This window comes from Micromesistius poutassou (genome assembly GCF_964030765.1).
Source record: "Micromesistius poutassou genome assembly, chromosome: 6".
Taxonomy (NCBI): domain Eukaryota; kingdom Metazoa; phylum Chordata; class Actinopteri; order Gadiformes; family Gadidae; genus Micromesistius; species Micromesistius poutassou.
The window spans coordinates 9,914,611-9,934,129 of NC_140276.1; the positions used below are offsets into that span (position 1 = coordinate 9,914,611).

General features: G+C 45.2%; 1 protein-coding gene across 1 annotated transcript; it reads right to left on the minus strand.

The window, feature by feature from the left end:
- Positions 1–15,987: 15,987 nt before the first annotated feature.
- On the minus strand, positions 15,988–17,796 carry lingo2 (leucine rich repeat and Ig domain containing 2; the record flags this gene model as incomplete). The annotated part of the gene is made up of 1 exon (XM_084469589.1): positions 15,988–17,796. The coding sequence occupies one exon, from the start codon at positions 17,794–17,796 to the stop codon at positions 15,988–15,990; it is 1,809 nt and encodes a 602-aa protein (XP_084325715.1).
- Between the last annotated feature and the right edge of the window lie 1,723 nt (positions 17,797–19,519).

Sequence of the window (19,519 nt, forward strand, 5' to 3'; positions counted from 1 at the left end):
CCCGCTCGGTCCTTTTCGGACATTTGATCCATGATTCGACATTCACGGTTCTGGGCTGGTTACATATCTCGTGAAAGAGTGTAATCCAGGATAACGTGAGCCTGGTTTGAACTAACCTGAGCAAGGCGCGGCTGAACTGCGTTGATGGAACGGCTTAAGCCTCAAGTGGAAGTTGGCGCTAGTTCTAACCAGGCTTAATCAACTAATCGCCGCTTTCGTTAGCGACTTTGATGGAATACCCCCCTGGTTCTACTGACTGAGGAACATGACCACTCACAATCGCTAGGAACCCGTTCCCCGTAAGACGATACATACGTACTGTTTTTAAGTGCAAGGATGTACAACATTCAATAAGTGCGTTCATTAAAGGGGTAGTTCAGGATTTTGGACATCGGGTCTCATTTCCAAGTGAGCCAGTGTGTTATTTATCATTGGAGACCGTTTTCAACACTTTCCATTCAGTCCTAGTTGCAGAAATCGCTGGTGCTAGGCTAACGCAAGTCGAGGGGAACTGCTAGCCTGCCAATAAACAGTTTTACCCACTCCCACTACCCCTTTAAGTGGGTTCTTATTGGGGGGGGGGGGGGGGGGGGGGTCTAGGGTTGGGTCTTTGGTCCTAGGCTTAGGGCATTCTATGAGGGCTAGGCTCTAGGGTTCATTATTATCATAGCTTTGTGTGTGTTTGTGTACAGAACGCATCAGTGTGCCAGTGACGCCCTCTGCTGGCGGTTACCGGTGCCGCCTGTCAGCGAGTCAACATTAACATGAAGTGAAATGTGTCCATGCTGCCCCCCAGTGGCCGCAGTCGGTCATTACTCCCTGACTGAACATGTGTACTTTAATATGTTAGTCTCCTCATGATGACACATGACTCTCCTCAGAATGAACACATGACTCCTCATGATGAACACATGACTCTATTGAACACATGACTCTCCTCATGATGAACACATTAATCCTCATGAACACATGACTATCATGATGAACACATGAATCCTCATGATGAACACATGACTCTCATGATGAACACATGACTTCTAGTTGTGGAACTGGATTCTACTGTTTTCGAACACATACCAAATTTCGGATCAGAAATCCCATTTTAGAGCCGACATTTGGTGTATAATTGTGAGTCAAAGAGTCAAATTGTCCCTCTACAGCGAGCCATTGTATTGCTTCATATCCATATTTTTTGGAAACTCAAAAAGCAGCAATATTCAAAGACGGAGGATTCAAATGGAAGCCAGCCGTCGCGTCGCCTGACCTGATTCCATATTTTAAACCTGCAGCTCGTCTGCTGCTGCTATTTACTCCATTAAAAGTTGTTCTGAACTAGAAAGTTTCTCCGGAATAAAACGCGTCCATCCATGGAGTCAATCCTTCGGGGAATGTCTCTCTCTCTAAATCTCTTGATTATGGTCCGTGGGCAGAGTTCCGCGGTGAGTGTCCTCCTGGGAGCGGCCGCCAGGGGGCGACAGAACGTTGGACGGCCGCCGGACAAACGGACGAGTGTCTGCAGCCGATTAACACAATCGCTCCTCCCGCCTTCGGTCGCGGTACAAAAATCTGCACTAATCTTTTGGGATTTCTTAGCCCAAATAAAGTCTGGAAGGGGGTTAACACTGAAAGATGAGACCAAACCTCCCAGAACACAGTACATCATGTAGGTATTCTAACTGTATGAACACTATAGGTTAGTAACACTAACACTAACAGGTAAGGGCTAACCCCAACCAAACTGTTGGGCCTGTAGGGTTAGATATGGGTAAATAAGGTAAAGTAAGGGTTAGGTTATGTTGGGGTAAATAGGGTTACAGTGACTGTACTGATAGGGTTAGGTCAGGGTAAAAAGGGTTAGGGTATAACGTAAGGCTAGGGTGTGAGAGTAGGGTTAGGGTCAGGGTGGGAATTTCACGACGGCCATGGCCGTCGTTGCCCCGCACTTTGGCTTTGATGCCCTGTGAAAAAATGTTACAGTGAAAATGTTAAAATGTTACAGTGTAAACAACACTAGTGACGCGTTTTATGGAACGCTTTATGGAATTACGGCCATCCTAGTGCGCGCAGTAGGCTAGTCCCGTGTCTGTGGATCAGAGCGATTGCTCTGCTGTGATTGTTCCAAAATAGAACTTGCGCAACTTCGCGAGCCGCGCAGGTGAAGTATCAACATCACATGAAAGAAGAATGGCAACCAGCCTCCTCAGCAGTGTTTGTAATAACGCTGTTTAAAATAACGGCGTTAGGTAGCACCGTTATTTTTTCAGTAACGGGGTAATCTAACTAATTACTTTTCCGTTGTTACAACGCTGTTACTGTTACTGACAGTTAAATGCGGTGCGTTACTATGAATTGATTGAATAAACTGCATAATCCGGAAATGCGAACGAACGAACGAACAAATGAACGACTCTTCTTAGCGAACTGACCAACGCGAACTGATTCATTCAAACGAATCATGAAATCCACCACTAGTCCACACAAACTCGTGAGGAGCCCGGGTGGTTTAACAAAGAGATAAGCGATTATTATTGGCTAAGGCAGAGTCATGTTTCATGGTAGCCAATCTGAGCCAGTGTTTTTACACACAAGCCAGGATATGCGTGCCACACGCACACGCACACACAAACACCAAACAGATTCGATGAAGCAGTAGAAATGGCGAGTCCGGAGCAATCCGATGAAAAGTTGGCATTTTCAAGGTGGAGATATAAGCACTACTTCAAATTCATTGAGGTCAAAGGCAAGAACGTGCATGTAAAGTGAACATTATGTCCAGGAGCAAAGACTTTGTCGACATCCGTTGTAAGCAACTCTAATTTAATGAAGCATCTCACAACGACACACGCATCTACAAAGCTACTTTTTTTTTTTTTTACAGTAACGCAAATAATTTGCTTTGAAACAGCTTTGAATCTACTATTTTTCTTGCTATGTTTTGATATAATACATGACTTATATGGGTTATGGCTGAACTTAATGTATACGTTTAAGAAACACTATTGATATTTTTTACTCTTAGATGAACTCAGGCAGGAGATTCATTTAGCCATCTTTTCAAAATAGGTGCTTTTGCCATCTTTTCAAAACAGGTTAATTTGTCATTTTCCAAAAATGTTCTTTGTAATATATTTAATATATTGTGCACTGCACTGTGTCAGGAGAAAGTGTATCTCTGATACTTCTGTGTTTAGGTCACAGTGGTGGCTGTTGTCTTTCTGTAGCAGTATTTGTCTGTAATTTCTCACTTCTATGGCCAGGCTTTGCACACTGTTTCAGCCTCTCTCTCACTCACATTATCTCTCTCACATTCTCTCTCTCTCTCTCACACACACACACACACACACACTCTCTCTCTTTCTCAATGCAATGTTTTACAATATATGTTTGTTTAAAATGCTTTTAAATTAAAACAAATGTCTTAATACATAATTAATAAACAAATCTTTTAATACATAATTAATGTTTCTTGGTGAATGAGAATGTTAAGGTATTAATCTGAAAGGTAAAACCAGCGTCATTTAACCAAACGGCCTTTGTGCCCTGTCATGTGGCCTTTGTGCCCTTAAAAAAAATGTGAACGGGAAGGCCAAATGGCCTTGCCCCTAAAATGAGGAAATTCCAAGCCTGGTTAGGGTAGAGAGTAAAGTTAGAGAGTAGGGTTAGGGTAGAGAGTAGGGTGAGAGAGTAGGGTTAGGATTAGGTTTAGGGGTAGGGGTAGAGGGTAGGATAAGGGTTAGGTTTAGGGTTAGGGTTTGGGTTGGGGTTAGGTTTAGGGTTAGAGAATAAGGTTTAGAGAATAGTGTTGGATAGTAGGGTTAGAGAGTAGGCCTATGGTTAGGGTTGAGTAAAGCTATGTTTAGAACATAGGGTTAAGGTTAGAGAATATGGTTATTATTAGAGAGTAAGGTTTAGAAAATTGGATAGTAGGGTTAGGGTTAGAGAGTAAGATTACCTGACTTAGTCAAGACACTAGAAGTAGTACAACACTCTAAATGTAATTGGTCTATACATACCATCTGTGATCTCAGATCTGACAGATACAAAAACCGTGGCTCTGAGATTTCAAATGTTTTTATAAGAGTACCACTCTAACAAAATGAAAAAGACTTGAGATATGTCAAATTGAGAAATAGTACAATTCCATTTGAACATGATTCTGCCTTTCCTGCCTTTGTTGTCAAAGACGAAGTGACTTTTCACTTTAGCTGCAGAGTGATGGACTGCCTCCATCAGCTGTGTGTGGGAAAATGTTGATTGTGCTGAAATACATTAGAGGTGTGCAGGCTGCGGCTGCATCCACAACCCAATCTGTGGAGCCCTGTGCAGGGGGCCAGGTGCACACTTGCATACTAAAAATACAGCCCTCTCATTGGTCTATCTCCCCGAGATGCCATTTTCTCATGCATTATGTATATATGCTAATGTATTAGCATATATGGTAATGAACGACAAGGAAACGTATTACCTGAAAGGGCAGCGGCGGAGGCGTCAGGGGAAATGAACGGACTGTTGCTATCATTTAACAACATCAAGCTACAGTTACTAGCACAGAAATATAGCATTTAGCAACATCATGCTACATTAACTAGCACAGAAATATAGCATTTAGCAACATCAGGCTGGATTTACTAGCACGAAAATATAGCATTTAGCAACTTCAGGCTACATTTACTAGCACGGAAATATTCTTTCTACTATGATTTAGTAGAAATAACTAGTAATAATTAGTGTTTCTAAATATCTGACCTTAAAAACAAAAGTGTTTATTTGTCCATGATCATACAGCCCCCTAAACCCTACATACTATCAAGATTCCTAAACCCTACATCCTAACCATCATTATAAGCCGAGGAAAAAGGAGAGGGGATAGGAAAGGAGTTGACACACAAACGCCTCCCAAACTCATGCGATGAAGAATTTCATGAAATCCTCGTGTAGTACCGCAGTGCACCGCACGGCGGGGCTGTTGCATTCCTGCTTCTTGTGAAGTCGGTTAAGGCTGGGTGTGCGCCTCACGTCACTCACAGTAACAATATTCATAGATAATTGGACAATTTTATAGAAGAACCTTTGAATAACACTGTATAAATATGAAATATTTATATAAATATTAATGATATCAATTAATATAACAGATCATATCAGAATATATATCAGATAAGTATTAAAACTATGAATTCAAATGTTATACTGTGCTAAATATAATAAATATACGAACACAGTAGGCAACACATTGTATGCCTATTGTATATATATATATATATATATATATATATATATATAGTAGAATACAATTAAAACACTAATACTATAGAGTTCCACAGTAGGTCAGTAAAACAGTAGGCTAACACTAGTAATACAATAGACTCATAGTTACACAGTAGGTCAGTAAAACAGTAGGCTAACACTCATAACACAGTATTGATTGCAGTATTGATCCAGCAGGTAGCATCAGGGGCTACTGTTGCTAGGAAAACCTTCTGTGCTCACAACTGCCGCTCAAAGGGCAGGCTGTCATAGGAGGAGATTGTGGAGGATCACCAATAAACCGCTGGAATTTAAATTTTGAAAGCTATCCAAAGCCATTATTTTCATTGTCAACATAGTGTCCTCGAAGTAATAGGATATTATCTGACGGACCCCAGGAGAGGCCAGGCAGCCATCCTGACGGGAGTGATTAGTGAATCCTAAATGAGGCCACAATTACTGCTACACGTAAACTTCGCCTCTGCCTTACTTCCCTCGATATCTAACGGGTGGGAGTGTCAGAGCCAGATGATTCAAACGGCAGGTTAGCCAACCATATCTGTACAGCCCTAAACCACAGCCTCACATTCATGAGGAAAGCAGAGCGGGGGAACCCCTCTGTCCAGGGATGGTGGGGAGCGCTATGGGCGCCATAACTGACAAACATTGTTGTTACACAAGCAAACATTGTAAAGACAAAGGTTTTTGAAATAGGTTTTATCAACAGGGCCAGGCTGCTGATAGGGGAGCCAGCTCAGTCCAGTCACGACCAGCGCAGCACACTCAAACAGAGACAGAGTTATGGTTTGCTGGGGCTGGGCTGACAGGAGACAGACTCTAATCTGGAGGCTATCTGCACCGGGGGGGGGGGGGGGGCTGCCGGCCAACAGGTCGATGCTGTTGTAATGAGAGGAGAGGGACTCTGAGCAGCCAAATGAGATAGTAAAGAGGTAGGTGTTATGTTTGGATTTGGATTTCTCAGCAGTCAGCTTCCCTGATTACGGGGGGCAGACGGTTCCGTGATGGGCCCTCAATAATAGAGCGCTCTGTTTCCTGCAGGTTTCTTTTGAACTTCTGGAATCAATAGAAGGCCAGCGCCTGAAGACTGCAGGGCCGAGGAGGACAGCAGGGAATACTAAGGTCCTCAGGTAGGACGGTGCTGAACTGCAGGATTTCAGAGGTATGTAGTAGCACCTTGATATTCGACCTGGCATTAATTGTAGGCCAACCACCATGTATCAAACCAGAGGTTACACCACCATGTATCAAACCAGAGGTTACACCACCATGTATCAAACCCCAGGTTACACCACCATGTGCGAGCAGGAACTACAGACAAATTTAGCATTTTATTTTATTTTATTTTTATCATTTTACTTTCCTAGACTGAAAGAACCGTCACTTCGGTTTTTTGAAATGTGCTTTGTTTACACTATTGGCAGTTATGGTAATAGGGTGCTCCTGAATTGTTACGTAAATGCTGGCTGCTGTCACCAAAATATCGGTCCTAGCAGTTTTATACCAAGTTGTAGAACTAGTCTAGATGGTGTGCTATAAAGTAGGCTAGATTAATACAGTGATACATCAAATAGGTGTGCTAAAAGTAGGTTAGATTGATACATCAGTAATACATCAGATAGGTGTGCTATGAAGTAAGCTAGATGAATACAGTGATACATCAGATAGGTGTGCTATAAAGAAAGTTAGATTAACGTGGAAAAATAAAAAGGAAAGTAAGGAAGTACAAAAGTACCTTCTTTTCTTTTGCATTTGGTCCCAATACAATCAACTGAACCTTAGTTAGACTAGTCCCCATAGCACAGTAATGTATTTCAGAGTGAATGATTGGCCACTCATTAGCTGCCAGGCTCATAAAGCTCATGATAGTTCAATTGATTCCTATTCCCTGGATGTTGGCCTGCCTCTTCCTTACATTAATGAGCGGGCTCCACTTTATCTGAGTAATGGGGTTGACCTTTCGGAGAACTGAAATGATCTCTGTCTTCTGTGATCGGTATCCAAGGTTATATTTACTTTGGGTAATTAAACATACATAAATATATACTATAATATGGCCAATGTTCAGTCCATTCTGTAGGCTGCTGGGCTACAGAATGGAGTATACTGAGTATAAACTGATGAGGACAACAGAATCAATCCGTTTTGAGTTCAGAGTTATGTCTGGAATAGACAATATAAAACCAGGACAATCTCCTTGATAGGAGCTGCTGCTCCAGTGGGGAATGAGCAGACGTAGCTCATACTAAGTCCTTATACTAAGTCCTCATACTTAGTTCATACTAAGTCCTCATACTTAGTTCATACTAAGTCCTCATAATAAGTCCTCATACTTAGCTTCATACTAAGTCCTCATACTTAGCTTCACACTTTGTCCCTGTCTTCTGGATGTTTCTCAGAAACGTCCACAAATTTTCCACAAATCCTAACCCCAGCAATATTAATACTCAACCTGACTCCTTACATTATCCAAAGCAATGTTTCACCAGACTTTATTTAACAGTGTTTGAACTGATGTTTTAGAGTATCTTTAGTGATATTTGCTCCTTTCAAACGAGAATGTGGTTACTAGGCAACAAGCAGCAGGTTCAGTAGACAGAGGTAAAAAAGTTGATATCTCCTCTCTTCATCTTTCTGCTCCACCCCTCACCTCTACCTTTCTGCTCCACCTCTCCCTCCTTCTCTCTATCTTGCTACGCTGCTTCTCTCCTCTCACTCGTTCTACTGCACCTCTCTCTCATCTTCTCTCGCCTCCCTTGTTTCTCTTCCACCTGTGGACGTCTTGACCAGGTTCTGAACTCCTCTTTCAAGGTGCATCGACCATCTGGCCCTCATGGAGCTACACTGACTGCGGTTACATGGTCAGACCAGATCGACTTATCATGGATTAAACCATATAACGATGTTGCCACTCGACGGGGGGGCTGTCACTTGTCTGAGTATACATACATCGGATCAGACTGGAATAATGTTCAGAGACCTGGCTGACTCCGCTATGCTAGGTGGCGCTGTAGTCCTTTCAACAACAGGCAGGGCTGCCTGGCCGGAGTGAGATTCTGTAGAATATTGTAATGCATACCTTATAGCAGGGTCCGCGGATGTAAATGTTGACTGGGGGGAGGGGGGGCGATCGGGATTGTTGACAAACTATCTGGCGGCACCTGTCACTCAGGTGTGTTTTGGTCTGACCGCAGACAGCAACGGAGGCAGAATGGGCAGAACTCACCGTGATCATCTTAAATGTTGCTGCAGCGATGCATCATATATTCTGTTGCATCCACAACATCCGCATCAATCGATGAAAGATTGGAGCATGAGTTACAGACAAATAGAAGAAACGACAAATAAGAAAGGCGTCGCGAACGACTGCGTTACCGGAGGAAGAGAGCCTTCTTTTGCTTAATTTCTCATCTAACAAACACTGGGACAAATGTAGTTGATATCTGTGTTTAACTGAGAAAACAGGGAGTGGAAGGCCGGGACCCTGAAATGTTCAGCTAACTGTTGTAAATAATAAGTGTTACGAGAGTAGCGTATGTGTGTGCGCGGGAATGGCAGTGTGTGTGTGTGAGTGAGTCGACGAGCGAGGAGAACGAGCGGTAGCGTGTGTCAGTTTAGTGAAGTAATGAACGAGTCCGGTTGTGTCTGTACAAACGTGTATTGTAACGTTAGTGAAACTAAGAATAAAATACCCAGCCTGTCAATCATCGGCGACCGCTTCATTCTGACCATATTCAAACCTATAAGCAGAGGTTATAGGTTCGACACCCATCGGCGTCTCCCCTGTGCTCCTCGACTACGGTCTGGGAGCCGACAGCAGGAAAGGTGTAACATAATAATAATAAAAATAATATAAATAAATATTGTGCACCCCTAATACAAATGCATATGAGCGAACAAATGGAGCGTTTTGCTGCGGCGGCGGAGATAGAACTTCTGGGTGAAATCCCCAGCCGAAAATCTCGACCATGCGCAGGACACGAACCCCTGGCAAAACGATACGATCGAGTACACATGCAGGTAGATAGCCGCCTATGACAGGCTCATGCCCAGCTATCCTATCGACTTCGCAAATCCTGTCCTGAGACGATCCTTTTGGCAAAGCAGATTGAATAAACCTGTTTACATGAATCCAATCTTTATTCAATACGTTCAATACACGATTATGCTCCAGCATGTAAATGCAGTGACTGATGAGGTAGGACTACTGAGAACATCACAAGTAGATATCATGAGGTATCATTAGGCTACTGAAGAACGTCCCCCGTATCATGAGGTAGGACTACTGAAGAACGTCCTTGGTATCGTGAGGTAGGACTACTGAAGAACGTCTTGGGATCATGAAGTAGGACTACTTAAGAACGTTCCTGGTATCAAGAGGTAGGATTACTGGAGAACGTCCTGGGATCATGAGGTAGGACTACTGAAGACAGCCTGGTATCATGAGGTAGGACTATTGAAGAACATCCTGGTAGATATAATAAGGTAGGACTACAGAAGAACATCTTGATATCATGAGGTAGGACTACTGAAGACCATACTGATATCATGAGGTAGGACTACTGGAGACTGTCTCTAGTAGTCTCTAGTCTGTAAGGTAGTCTCTAGTCTCTAAGGTGGTCTCTAGGTTAGTCTCTAGGGTATGGTGGTGTTTAGGGGGTGACTAGGGTCTAGGGTAGTCTCTTAGTCCAGGGTGGGGTAGGAGATGTGAGACGGATAGTGTGGGGGGTCCATAGATTCAACATCTAGCCGCATAACATTTTTTCTACCGAGTGTTCTTTTTTTACAGAACACACGACAAATTACAGCCGCTGTTCGGAAACATGGAAATTTATTCTGGCAAATGTTGACACAGACCATTATCCAATTTGAAAGTCTAATCAGAGCAAAGGGTTACGGAAGAAAAGAGCCGACCTGATCAAAAGAAGCCTTGTGCCGACAAAGAGAATCTCTTCATTGGCCGAGCCGAACTAGAGGCCTGCCAGCGCCGGCTTTGAGAGGGGGAGTTTCTGTTACCTTGACTCGCCGCTTTACATCAAAGACATGCAGCACTCATGCAACGTCCTCACAACAAGATGCATCATGTGTCATTCCATTCTAGGAAACGACAGCTCTATTTAGAGCTCGCTCTGCTATATCATGAGGTAGGCCTACTGAAGACCGTCCTGATATCATGAGGTAGGACTACTACTGGAGACCGTCTCTAGTAGTCTCTAGTCTCTAAGGTAGTCTCTCCGATCATAAAAAACGATCATAAAATAATCACAGATGTATCTCGATGAGATGAAAGATAAAGTCATAATAAGATGTGAATGTGTTGAGAAGCATGATGACAACAGGTAAACAAAAATTCAGAATGAACTGCAGTGTTAGCTGGCTACATGTGTCCTACGCGTAGGACCCACCTAGTGCATCAGATACACACTTACTATATCACTACTGTAGGACGCACCATAGTGCATAGGGGAAAATTCACAAAGAAACATATCAACATACACATCATACGTATATATATATATAATAACATAACATACAGAAGTAACATAACATATGGCAGTAGCAACGTGTATCAAACATAGCATAGAGAAGGAACATCAACATCTAGCACACAGCAGTAACATACTGTGGAAGCATGGAAGTGTGGGCAGGGACTTTATCACATCTATTAAATGTTTGATTAAAGTCTCTGTAACTCGTTCATACCCCCCCAGGGGAAACCTCAGATATCGACCTCAATTCGCCAGCATTTTCTTGGAGGATTCGTGTAATTAGGACAGGGGTGAAGACATGGAACATGTTCCTCCTACAGAGCAGAAGCATGCAGTAGACCTAGCAGTAAGCCAGGGTTACCAGGCTGAAGCCTAAATACTAAAGTCACTCTGAGAGCAGAGTTAAGTCAACATGGGGATGAGTGTTCTTATTAGTTTACATTGGGTTGAACATCCTTCAGTCTGACATCTTTCTAACACTTCTATCTTTAACAATGATTTCAGACACTGTGGATCATGTAAATGGCCTCCAAACAGACTTCCTCAACACAATAGAGACGGCTGGGTGTTTTTTGGGTAACAGATTTATCTGACAATAGAGATGTCTGTCAGCCTCCAGAGGAGACACAGCACCTGTCCCTTGCTTCAAAGGCTGCCCATGCATCTTGTCACTCCCTATCGTGCTCTGGGGCTGCCAGCTTTGATTGGTCTATTAACATCTGAGACAGCCAGCATATAGCAAGCCCTCCTAACTCTCTGGACCTTCTGAAACCCTCTGAACCCCTAAAATCACTCTGAAACCCTCTGAAACCATCTAAAACCCTCTGGGGCCTTCTAAAAACCTCTGAAACCCTCAAATCACTCTAAAACTCTCTGAAACCATCTGACCCCCTGAGGTCTACAACAGAGTGTATTAAAGCAGGACTACAACAGAGTGTGTTAAAGCAGGACTATGACAGACGACGACTTAATGCAGGTTATATTCATTCACTGTGCTTAATTGTGTAGCATGTACTTAATTGTGTTGTGTATGCATGTTGTGTAGCATGTACTTAGTTGTGTAGTATCTGCAGTAGCTAGCTATCACTGCTGTATACGGGGAATGGGGTTAGCCTGGCGATTGTTAGTACTTGCACTTGGTTCTATGAACATCTTTACTGTACCGACAGCGATATATTGTTTCACTTCTTATGAAAAATGTACTTATTGTAAGTCGCTTTGGATAAAAGCATCTGCTAAATGCCCTAAATGTAAATGTTAAAGCAGGACTACGACAGAGTGTGTTAAAGCAGGACTACGACAGAGTGTTTTAAAGCAATGTGGGTGCAGTGCCTGCTGAGGAGGCCAGGCCTCTGGGTTTATGTGCCATAAAAATAAAAACACAAACAATGGGGCAGAAATAATTTCAGTAGCAGTCTTCAGCCAGAGGAGATGGGGAATAATGAGCGCACATCCAACAATAAAAGTGAAATAATAGCAGGATTAGCAGTGGCCCGAGCCCGCGCTGTATTATTTACTAGCTGAGAGCCGAGTAGTGCTGTAGCTGCAGATAATAGCATTGTCTTCAGCCGGGAAGCAAGACATGGAAACGTCTCGCGCGCTCCCCCAGACGGAGACAGGAGACATCATTAGCCAGAGGTATGGCTTCATTTCTCCACCATTCCTTTATTTCATTTCTTCACACTACATCCTTACTTAATTTCTTTCCACTATTTCTTCACACCATCTCTTACCTTTTTTTCTTTACTTTATTACTTAAGATTATTTCGTTTCTGTAGACTATCTCTACTTCTTTATTTACTATATTTCTTCATTAGAAGTTATCCACTTTAGATAATTAGAGTAAAAGACTAGAAATAGAAAAAACACATTATATATATATATATATATATATTTATATATATATATATATATATATATAAAAATAAAATAAATACAACTCTAGATGTTGCTCTATAGATGAAGCTGGACTATAACTAATCACAGGTGTAGCTCTATAGATGTAGCTCTATAGATGAAGCTGGACTATCACTAATGACAGGTGTAGCTATATAAATGTAGCTGGACTATAACTAATCACATGTGTAGCTCTATAGATGTAGCTCTATAGATAGACACAGAACCCTCTTGTGGGATCTCTCTGCTGCACTCGCGGTTTAACCGCTCTTAATTTCTCCGAACAGGAAACCGGGTGTGACTCAGCATCCTGCGCCCAGTGAGATCTCCCCCCAGGAGGTCTGCTGGGGCGCAGGATGACTGGAGTGAGTCTGGGATCAGGGGGGAAGGCTTCAGAGCTCCACATAACATCCACAGAGCCGTGGTTCCTCCAGCGGGTCCAGAGATGAGCCTCCAAGGTCAACGTGTCTTCATTGAGGTTAGGGTGAGGGTTAAGGCCAATTTACACCGCAGACGTTTTAGATGCATTTTTTAGCCGGCTGTCAGACGTCCGACTTCAGCTAGAGATAGAATTCATTCAAACTAGTGCACTGATTTACACCGGCAGCGTTTTACGCCCGTCTCACGGCCGACCAAAGCTTAACTTACGCTTCACTTCTATTTTCAAGCGTTTCTGAAGCGTCTCGGTTATGATGTTATCTGATGAAACTTGAAAATATAGCGAAAAAAACGGCGGCGTGTGAATTGATACGCCTACGTTACGCCTATGTTACGCTCACGTCTCTCTCTCGCCTGCGGTGTAAATTCCCCTTTAGGGTAAGGAGCTCAGCACCCGTGAACAGGGCAGGGTTTCGTACCACAGACCCGTTTGCGTATCTATTCCTCTGAGCCGGGCGGGAGAGGCATTCAGTCCTCAGGAGCCTCGCACCTTAAAGCACTGAGGGTCTGTGAGCATATAACCCTCGTGTAGAATCATTCATATCAGTTTATTACCTGCTATGTCACAGTGCCGGGGGAGGTGATCTGGAGCCGGTATCACCGTCTGGGGATGAGGAGGGAGAACCAGCCTGACCTAGATGGATAACCTGTATATATTACTAACACGGCTAGATGTATAACCTGTGTATAACTTACCTGTGGATATAACTAACCTGACTTGATATAAATAGTGTATATAGAGTGTATATCACTAACCTGAGTATACAGTATATCACTAATGTGAGTATATCTAACTAACCTGAGTATATATCACTAACCTGATTATATTTAATTAACCTGAGTGTATAACTTACCTGGGTATATATAAATAACCTGGGTAAATATATCTAACCTGGATATATCTAACTGGCTGGTATCTCTCTCTAATGCCGTGCTCCTCTTCCTCCTCCTCCTCCTCGCCTGTCTGCCTCGCTCAGCCCAGCGTCTCTGAAAGGGTTCCTCAGAATGTGCAGCTGCCCTGGCAGGGTGCCCGGACGTGAGGCTGTCTCTGAGTTGATCCCCTCTCCGTCTCTCTCGCTCTCGTCTCTCTCTCTCTCTCTTTCCTTCTCCTCTCTCCCTCTCCTCTGTCTCCTAACAATCTCTCCCTCTCCTCTGTCTCCCGACACTCTCTCTCTCTATCTCCTTCTCTCTCTATCCCAATAGGATCGACAAGAGAGTATACAGAGAGAGAGACCAGGGACCAAAAAGAGACCAAAGAGAGACCAGAGAGAGAGACCACATATGGTGCATTTCCACTGGCGAAGAAGAAGAACGCGCACAATGAACAAAGAGCAAGCAACAATGTAGGAAGTCCAAGATGGACGGCAAACTTTTGCACGACATTTTCCATAATCAAAACTTTCGCCGTTGTCCAGAAATATCTTGCGGGAACTGTGTTTGTTTGTTATCCCCCTGTCGCACGGAAGGGATGATTCTGTCGACCAATCAACGGATGGCGTGTGTAGCTCAAACTTGCCGGGATCCTTTCAGGCATCTCAGTACCTCAACGGAGTAGTACTGTGAGACGAGTACGGCTCAATACGGCTCAGTCCGGGTCACACCCACTTTTGGCGGTGGAAACACGAGCCATGCCGCACCTTTGCAGACTGAACCGACCCACGCCCTCCGGTGGAAATGTGCCAATAGAGACCACATAGAGAGACCAACGAGAGAGGGGAACCAGAGAAAGGGACCATAAGGAGAGAGCATAGAGAGACAAAAAAGAGAGACCAGAGATAAGAGAGCCCATGGAGAGACCAGAGACAGACATAGTACCAGAGAGAGAGACCGTAGAGAGAGACCGTAGAGAGATACCAGAGAGAGCCACCAGAGGAGAATATTTGTATTATTAAACATTGTAAACAACTCAATGGTACAAATACATTTTCATTTATTTCACATACATCAGATTTTTTGTTTACTTTTGAACTTTTCAGAATCTAAATGACTTTACAACAAAATGGGAACCTACCACAACTTTGTTACCGGGGAAAATATGACAGTCACTTTAAAATGGAGCCAAGCATGATCAAAAGAATGGAAGGAGACACAATGAGACAGGACAGCTGATTGGTTCCTCGGCCAAATCCACTTCCTCTCAGAGACCAGCGTCTTGGTCCAAAATGGCAGAGGGGTCAAATGCTCGCCCAGCCGTGATCGATCGAGGACTCCATTCGGAAACCCTCTGAATGTTTGATAAATAAAATATTTGTATATTTAATAATAATATATATAAATATAAATATACCATAACGTGGAGTCAATTGAGGAACAGGTTTCATATCTGATGGTCCCCAACAGAAGCCCCCCTGGTCCGGGTCTGCTTGAAGCTCCAGGATTACACATCCTTTGAGTATTGCTATGAGTTGTTCTTCAGGATGGATACAGACGAACATGGACACAATGAAGCAGGGGTACACATGTGCAAAGTACCGAACAAAGGGAGGGATGGGCGCGACTCTGCGGGGTGAGGGAAGAAGCATGGAGCAGGACTAAGTTTGAGTAATAGCTTGGATACAAATGTTCACTGTACACGGTTCAGCCAAGTCTGGGGCTCCAAACAGCCATGATTGTTTGCCTTCTTTTTTAATACATTCCCAAAAGCAGGAGGTCCTTTACTTTGAGTCTTTGTGGTGCGGATGTCCGTCGCCCCATCCATAAATTGAAGAAGTTGTCGCCCTGGGAACGATGTGAGAACACATGTCAACTTTAATGCATTTCGGGAATCACATGACCCAGCGATCTGCTCGTCCCTCATCGCTCCCGACGCCAGGAGGACGCTCCATCCCGTCAGCAATAAAAATACATAATCTTCTCTGGCATCCAAATGTCCTCTGAAATCCCATCTCTAAAAAAGCGGTTACATCATCTTCATGTTGAAGCGGCGCGGCCCGGCCTGTACGTCGGCCGAGTCCACGTTGGTCCCGTTGGACTTGGAGCGCGGAACGTACTCCACGTCGATGTTGTTTTTATGCTTCCCTTTGCCCCGGCTCCACACAAACAGGAGCAGGAAGCAGAACAGAACCACCCCCAGGAAGGTGAAGCAGCCCATGGCCGTCGACACCAGGATAGTCTTAAGGTCCAAGCCCAGGGTGATGTTGGCTGTGCTGTTGGCAGTGGCATTGCCGGGGTCGGCGTGGTACTGGGTCCTGTTGGCGTAGAGCGACCCTAAACTCTTCACCGCCAGTGAAGTCATCAGGGAGTCGTTCCCCGCCGTGTTGGACGCCAGGCAGAGGTACACACCGCTGTCCTGTACCTCCGCTGACACAATCTCCAGCGTCCCGTTGCTGTGGACACGGACCCTCCCGTGGCTCTTGCTGGTGAGCAGGCGTCCCCGCGGCGACAGCCAGGAGACACTGGGCCGCGGGGTCCCGTCGGCCGTGCAGCGCAGCAGCGCCTGCTGGCCCTCGTCCACCGTCACCGTCTGCGTCCGGTTCTCCCGGATCTTGGGCTTCGTGCACGTCACGTAGTAGGACAGCAGCATCTCCTTGAACTCCTTGAAGGCGCGGCCGCGGATCCCCTCCGGCGTGCTGCACTCGGGCTGCGCCTCGCCGAAGAACACGAACTGACGCTTCTGGAGCAGCCACATGAGCCGGCAGTCGCACACCAGGGGGTTGTGGTCGATGAGCAGCACCTCCAGGGCCTCGGGGGCCTGGAATACGCCCTTCTCCAGGGTTTCCAGGTGGTTGTGGGACACGTTGAGGATCCGGAGCCAGCGGAGGCCCTGGAAGGCATGGGGCTCGATGCTGGACAGCTGTGCCCCCACCAGGTGCAGCTCCCGCAGCCGCACCAGCTCCAGCAGCATCCCCGCCTCAATGTGGCGGATGCGGTTGAAGGACAGGTTGAGGTGCGTCAGGAAGGGCAGGTGCTTCAGTGCCTGGGAGGGGAAGGCGGAGAGGTTGGTGTTGGTGATGAAGAGGGTGGTTAGATTGAGGCCGTGCAGGGAGTTGACTGGGACCAGGTCCAGGGAGGGCCAGTGGTCGATCTCCAGGTGCTGCAGGCGGAACAGCTTCTTGAAGGAGTAGGGGTGCAGCGAGCTGATGCTCAGGTGCCTCAGGTGGAGGCTCACCAGGTTGTGAAGGTGGGACAGCGCCTCTGTGGGCACCACGCTCAGGTTACACCGCTCCAGAGTCAGGATCTCCAGGCTGGAGAGTCCGCTGAACGCACGGTGAGAAATGTACACCAGGTCATTGTCCCCCACCTCCAGGAACCTCAGGTTGTGCAGGTCCTGGAACATGTAGTCCAACAGGATCACTATCTTGTTATCACTGATATCCAGCCGGGTGAGGTTGGTCAAGCCAGCGAACACTCCTAGGGGGATCAGCTTGATGCGGTTGCTCTTGAGGCTGAGTGAGTGCATGGTGAACAGAGCGTTGAAGGCTCCTGGCTCCACGTAGCTCACGATGTTCCCGCTCAGGTCCAGCTCCTCCAGACCTGGAAAGGCAGAAAAGTCGTCGGGGTTGATCATGGTCAGCTTGTTCTTGCTGAGGTCCAGCAGCCGGGTCTCGATGGGGATGCCGTCGGGGATGCTGGGCATGCGCTTGCGGTGGCAGACCACGCCCTTGCTCTGGGCGGAGCACTCGCAGCGGGACGGGCAGGCCAGGGCGGCGCTGAGGAGGACCACCAGCAGGGCCAGACCCAGGACCAGGGGCCAGCATGAGGCCATCATGACTCTGGTCGTAGTCCACCCTGTCACGGCTCTGCAGAGAGATCAGGAGACATGGTTAGAGCTGTCACACCTTTCTATGTTTAAAGAGACCAGAGACCCAATGATAACCCAACATATCACCTAACCCTACTAACCCCAGCCCTACACATCCTACCCTATAAAGACAAAGCCTAATCCTACTAACCCTAACCATACTAACTCTTACCCTACTATCCCTAACCATATTATCCCAGCCCTAATAACTGGACTAGGGGTGTCCTGGACCTGGATTCTGCATGGTCTAATCTGATGTTCCTTGGTGACTTTTATCAGTTAATGGGGTTCTCAGGCGAGACGCAGCAGTAAATGACCGCCTCTACAAACAAATTCAGAATATGACAGAAATGTGCGTTTATGTCGGCATCTGCATCCATGCTGACAGAAAATATAGGCTACTTCATAGCAGCCTATATTTTCTGTCCAATATATATACTTATATACTATAACATATTTAAATATAATACACTGTGGTTTACAGAAAATATTCTGAATTCAGTGGGAAGTCTGTGTGCAGACTGAGAGCTCTCTCTCTGATTACGGTATTCCCATCGTGACACAACCCTATCAACAAAGAGACTGTACAAGCGTTTGACACATCAACACAGCATCAATTTATCAGAGCAGTGAACATGGACTACTGAGCTACAACAGAGCTCATCTCACCAGCAGTGTACGAAACAACAGCTGCTGTAGGCACACTTTGAAGATGACTTTTTTTGGACCATCTTTAATATTTTTGAACGGCTGCCAAACTCTGGAAGTTTTTTCCTCATGCATTGTATTCTGCCAGACTTACGGTCTAGAATGTGCTCTACTTAGGAAATCAAAGGATTGGATAGAGCCACTGCCATTACACAAAGGGGTTATTAAACTAACAATAAGGACGTTTATTGAAAGCGAAACAAAACATAACAGAGATTGCACACAGAAGACTTGGAGGTTCTCCTCTAGAGACCGAGCTACGCTGTGGTATCATCCAACACCCCCATCATCCTCATGGAACATCCCGCCGCTACAATACTGTGGAATCATCCAACACCCCCCTCTACCTCATGGAACGTCCCACTGCTACACAAGCAACATTTTCCCGACACAGCGATTAGACGATTACAAAGTCGATTAAATGTCTTTATATCAAAGATTTTAGGGGGACCCCCAACTCCAACCATGCTAACCCTTACTATATTAAACAAACCCTACTAACCCAACCCTACTAACCCAATCCTACTGACCCAACCCTACTAACCCAACCCTACTAAGCCAACCCTACTAACCTTTACCATGCTAACCCTTACTATATTAACCAAACCCTACTTACCCAACTCTACTGACCCAACCCTACTAACCCAACCCTACTAAGCCAACCCTACTAACCCTTACCATGCTAACCCTTACTATATTGACCAAACCCTACTGACCCAACCCTACTAACCCTTACCATGCTAACCCTTACTATATTAACCCAACCCTACTAACCCAACCCTACTAACCCAACCCTACTAACCCAAACCCTACTAACCCCAACCCTACTAACCTAACCCTAATAACGTAACCCTACTAACCCTGACCATACTAACCCAACCCTACTTACCTAACCATACTAACCCTAACCATACTTACCCAATCATACTCACCCTTACCACTAACTAACCCTACCAGCCCTATTAACCTTTACACTTGCAGG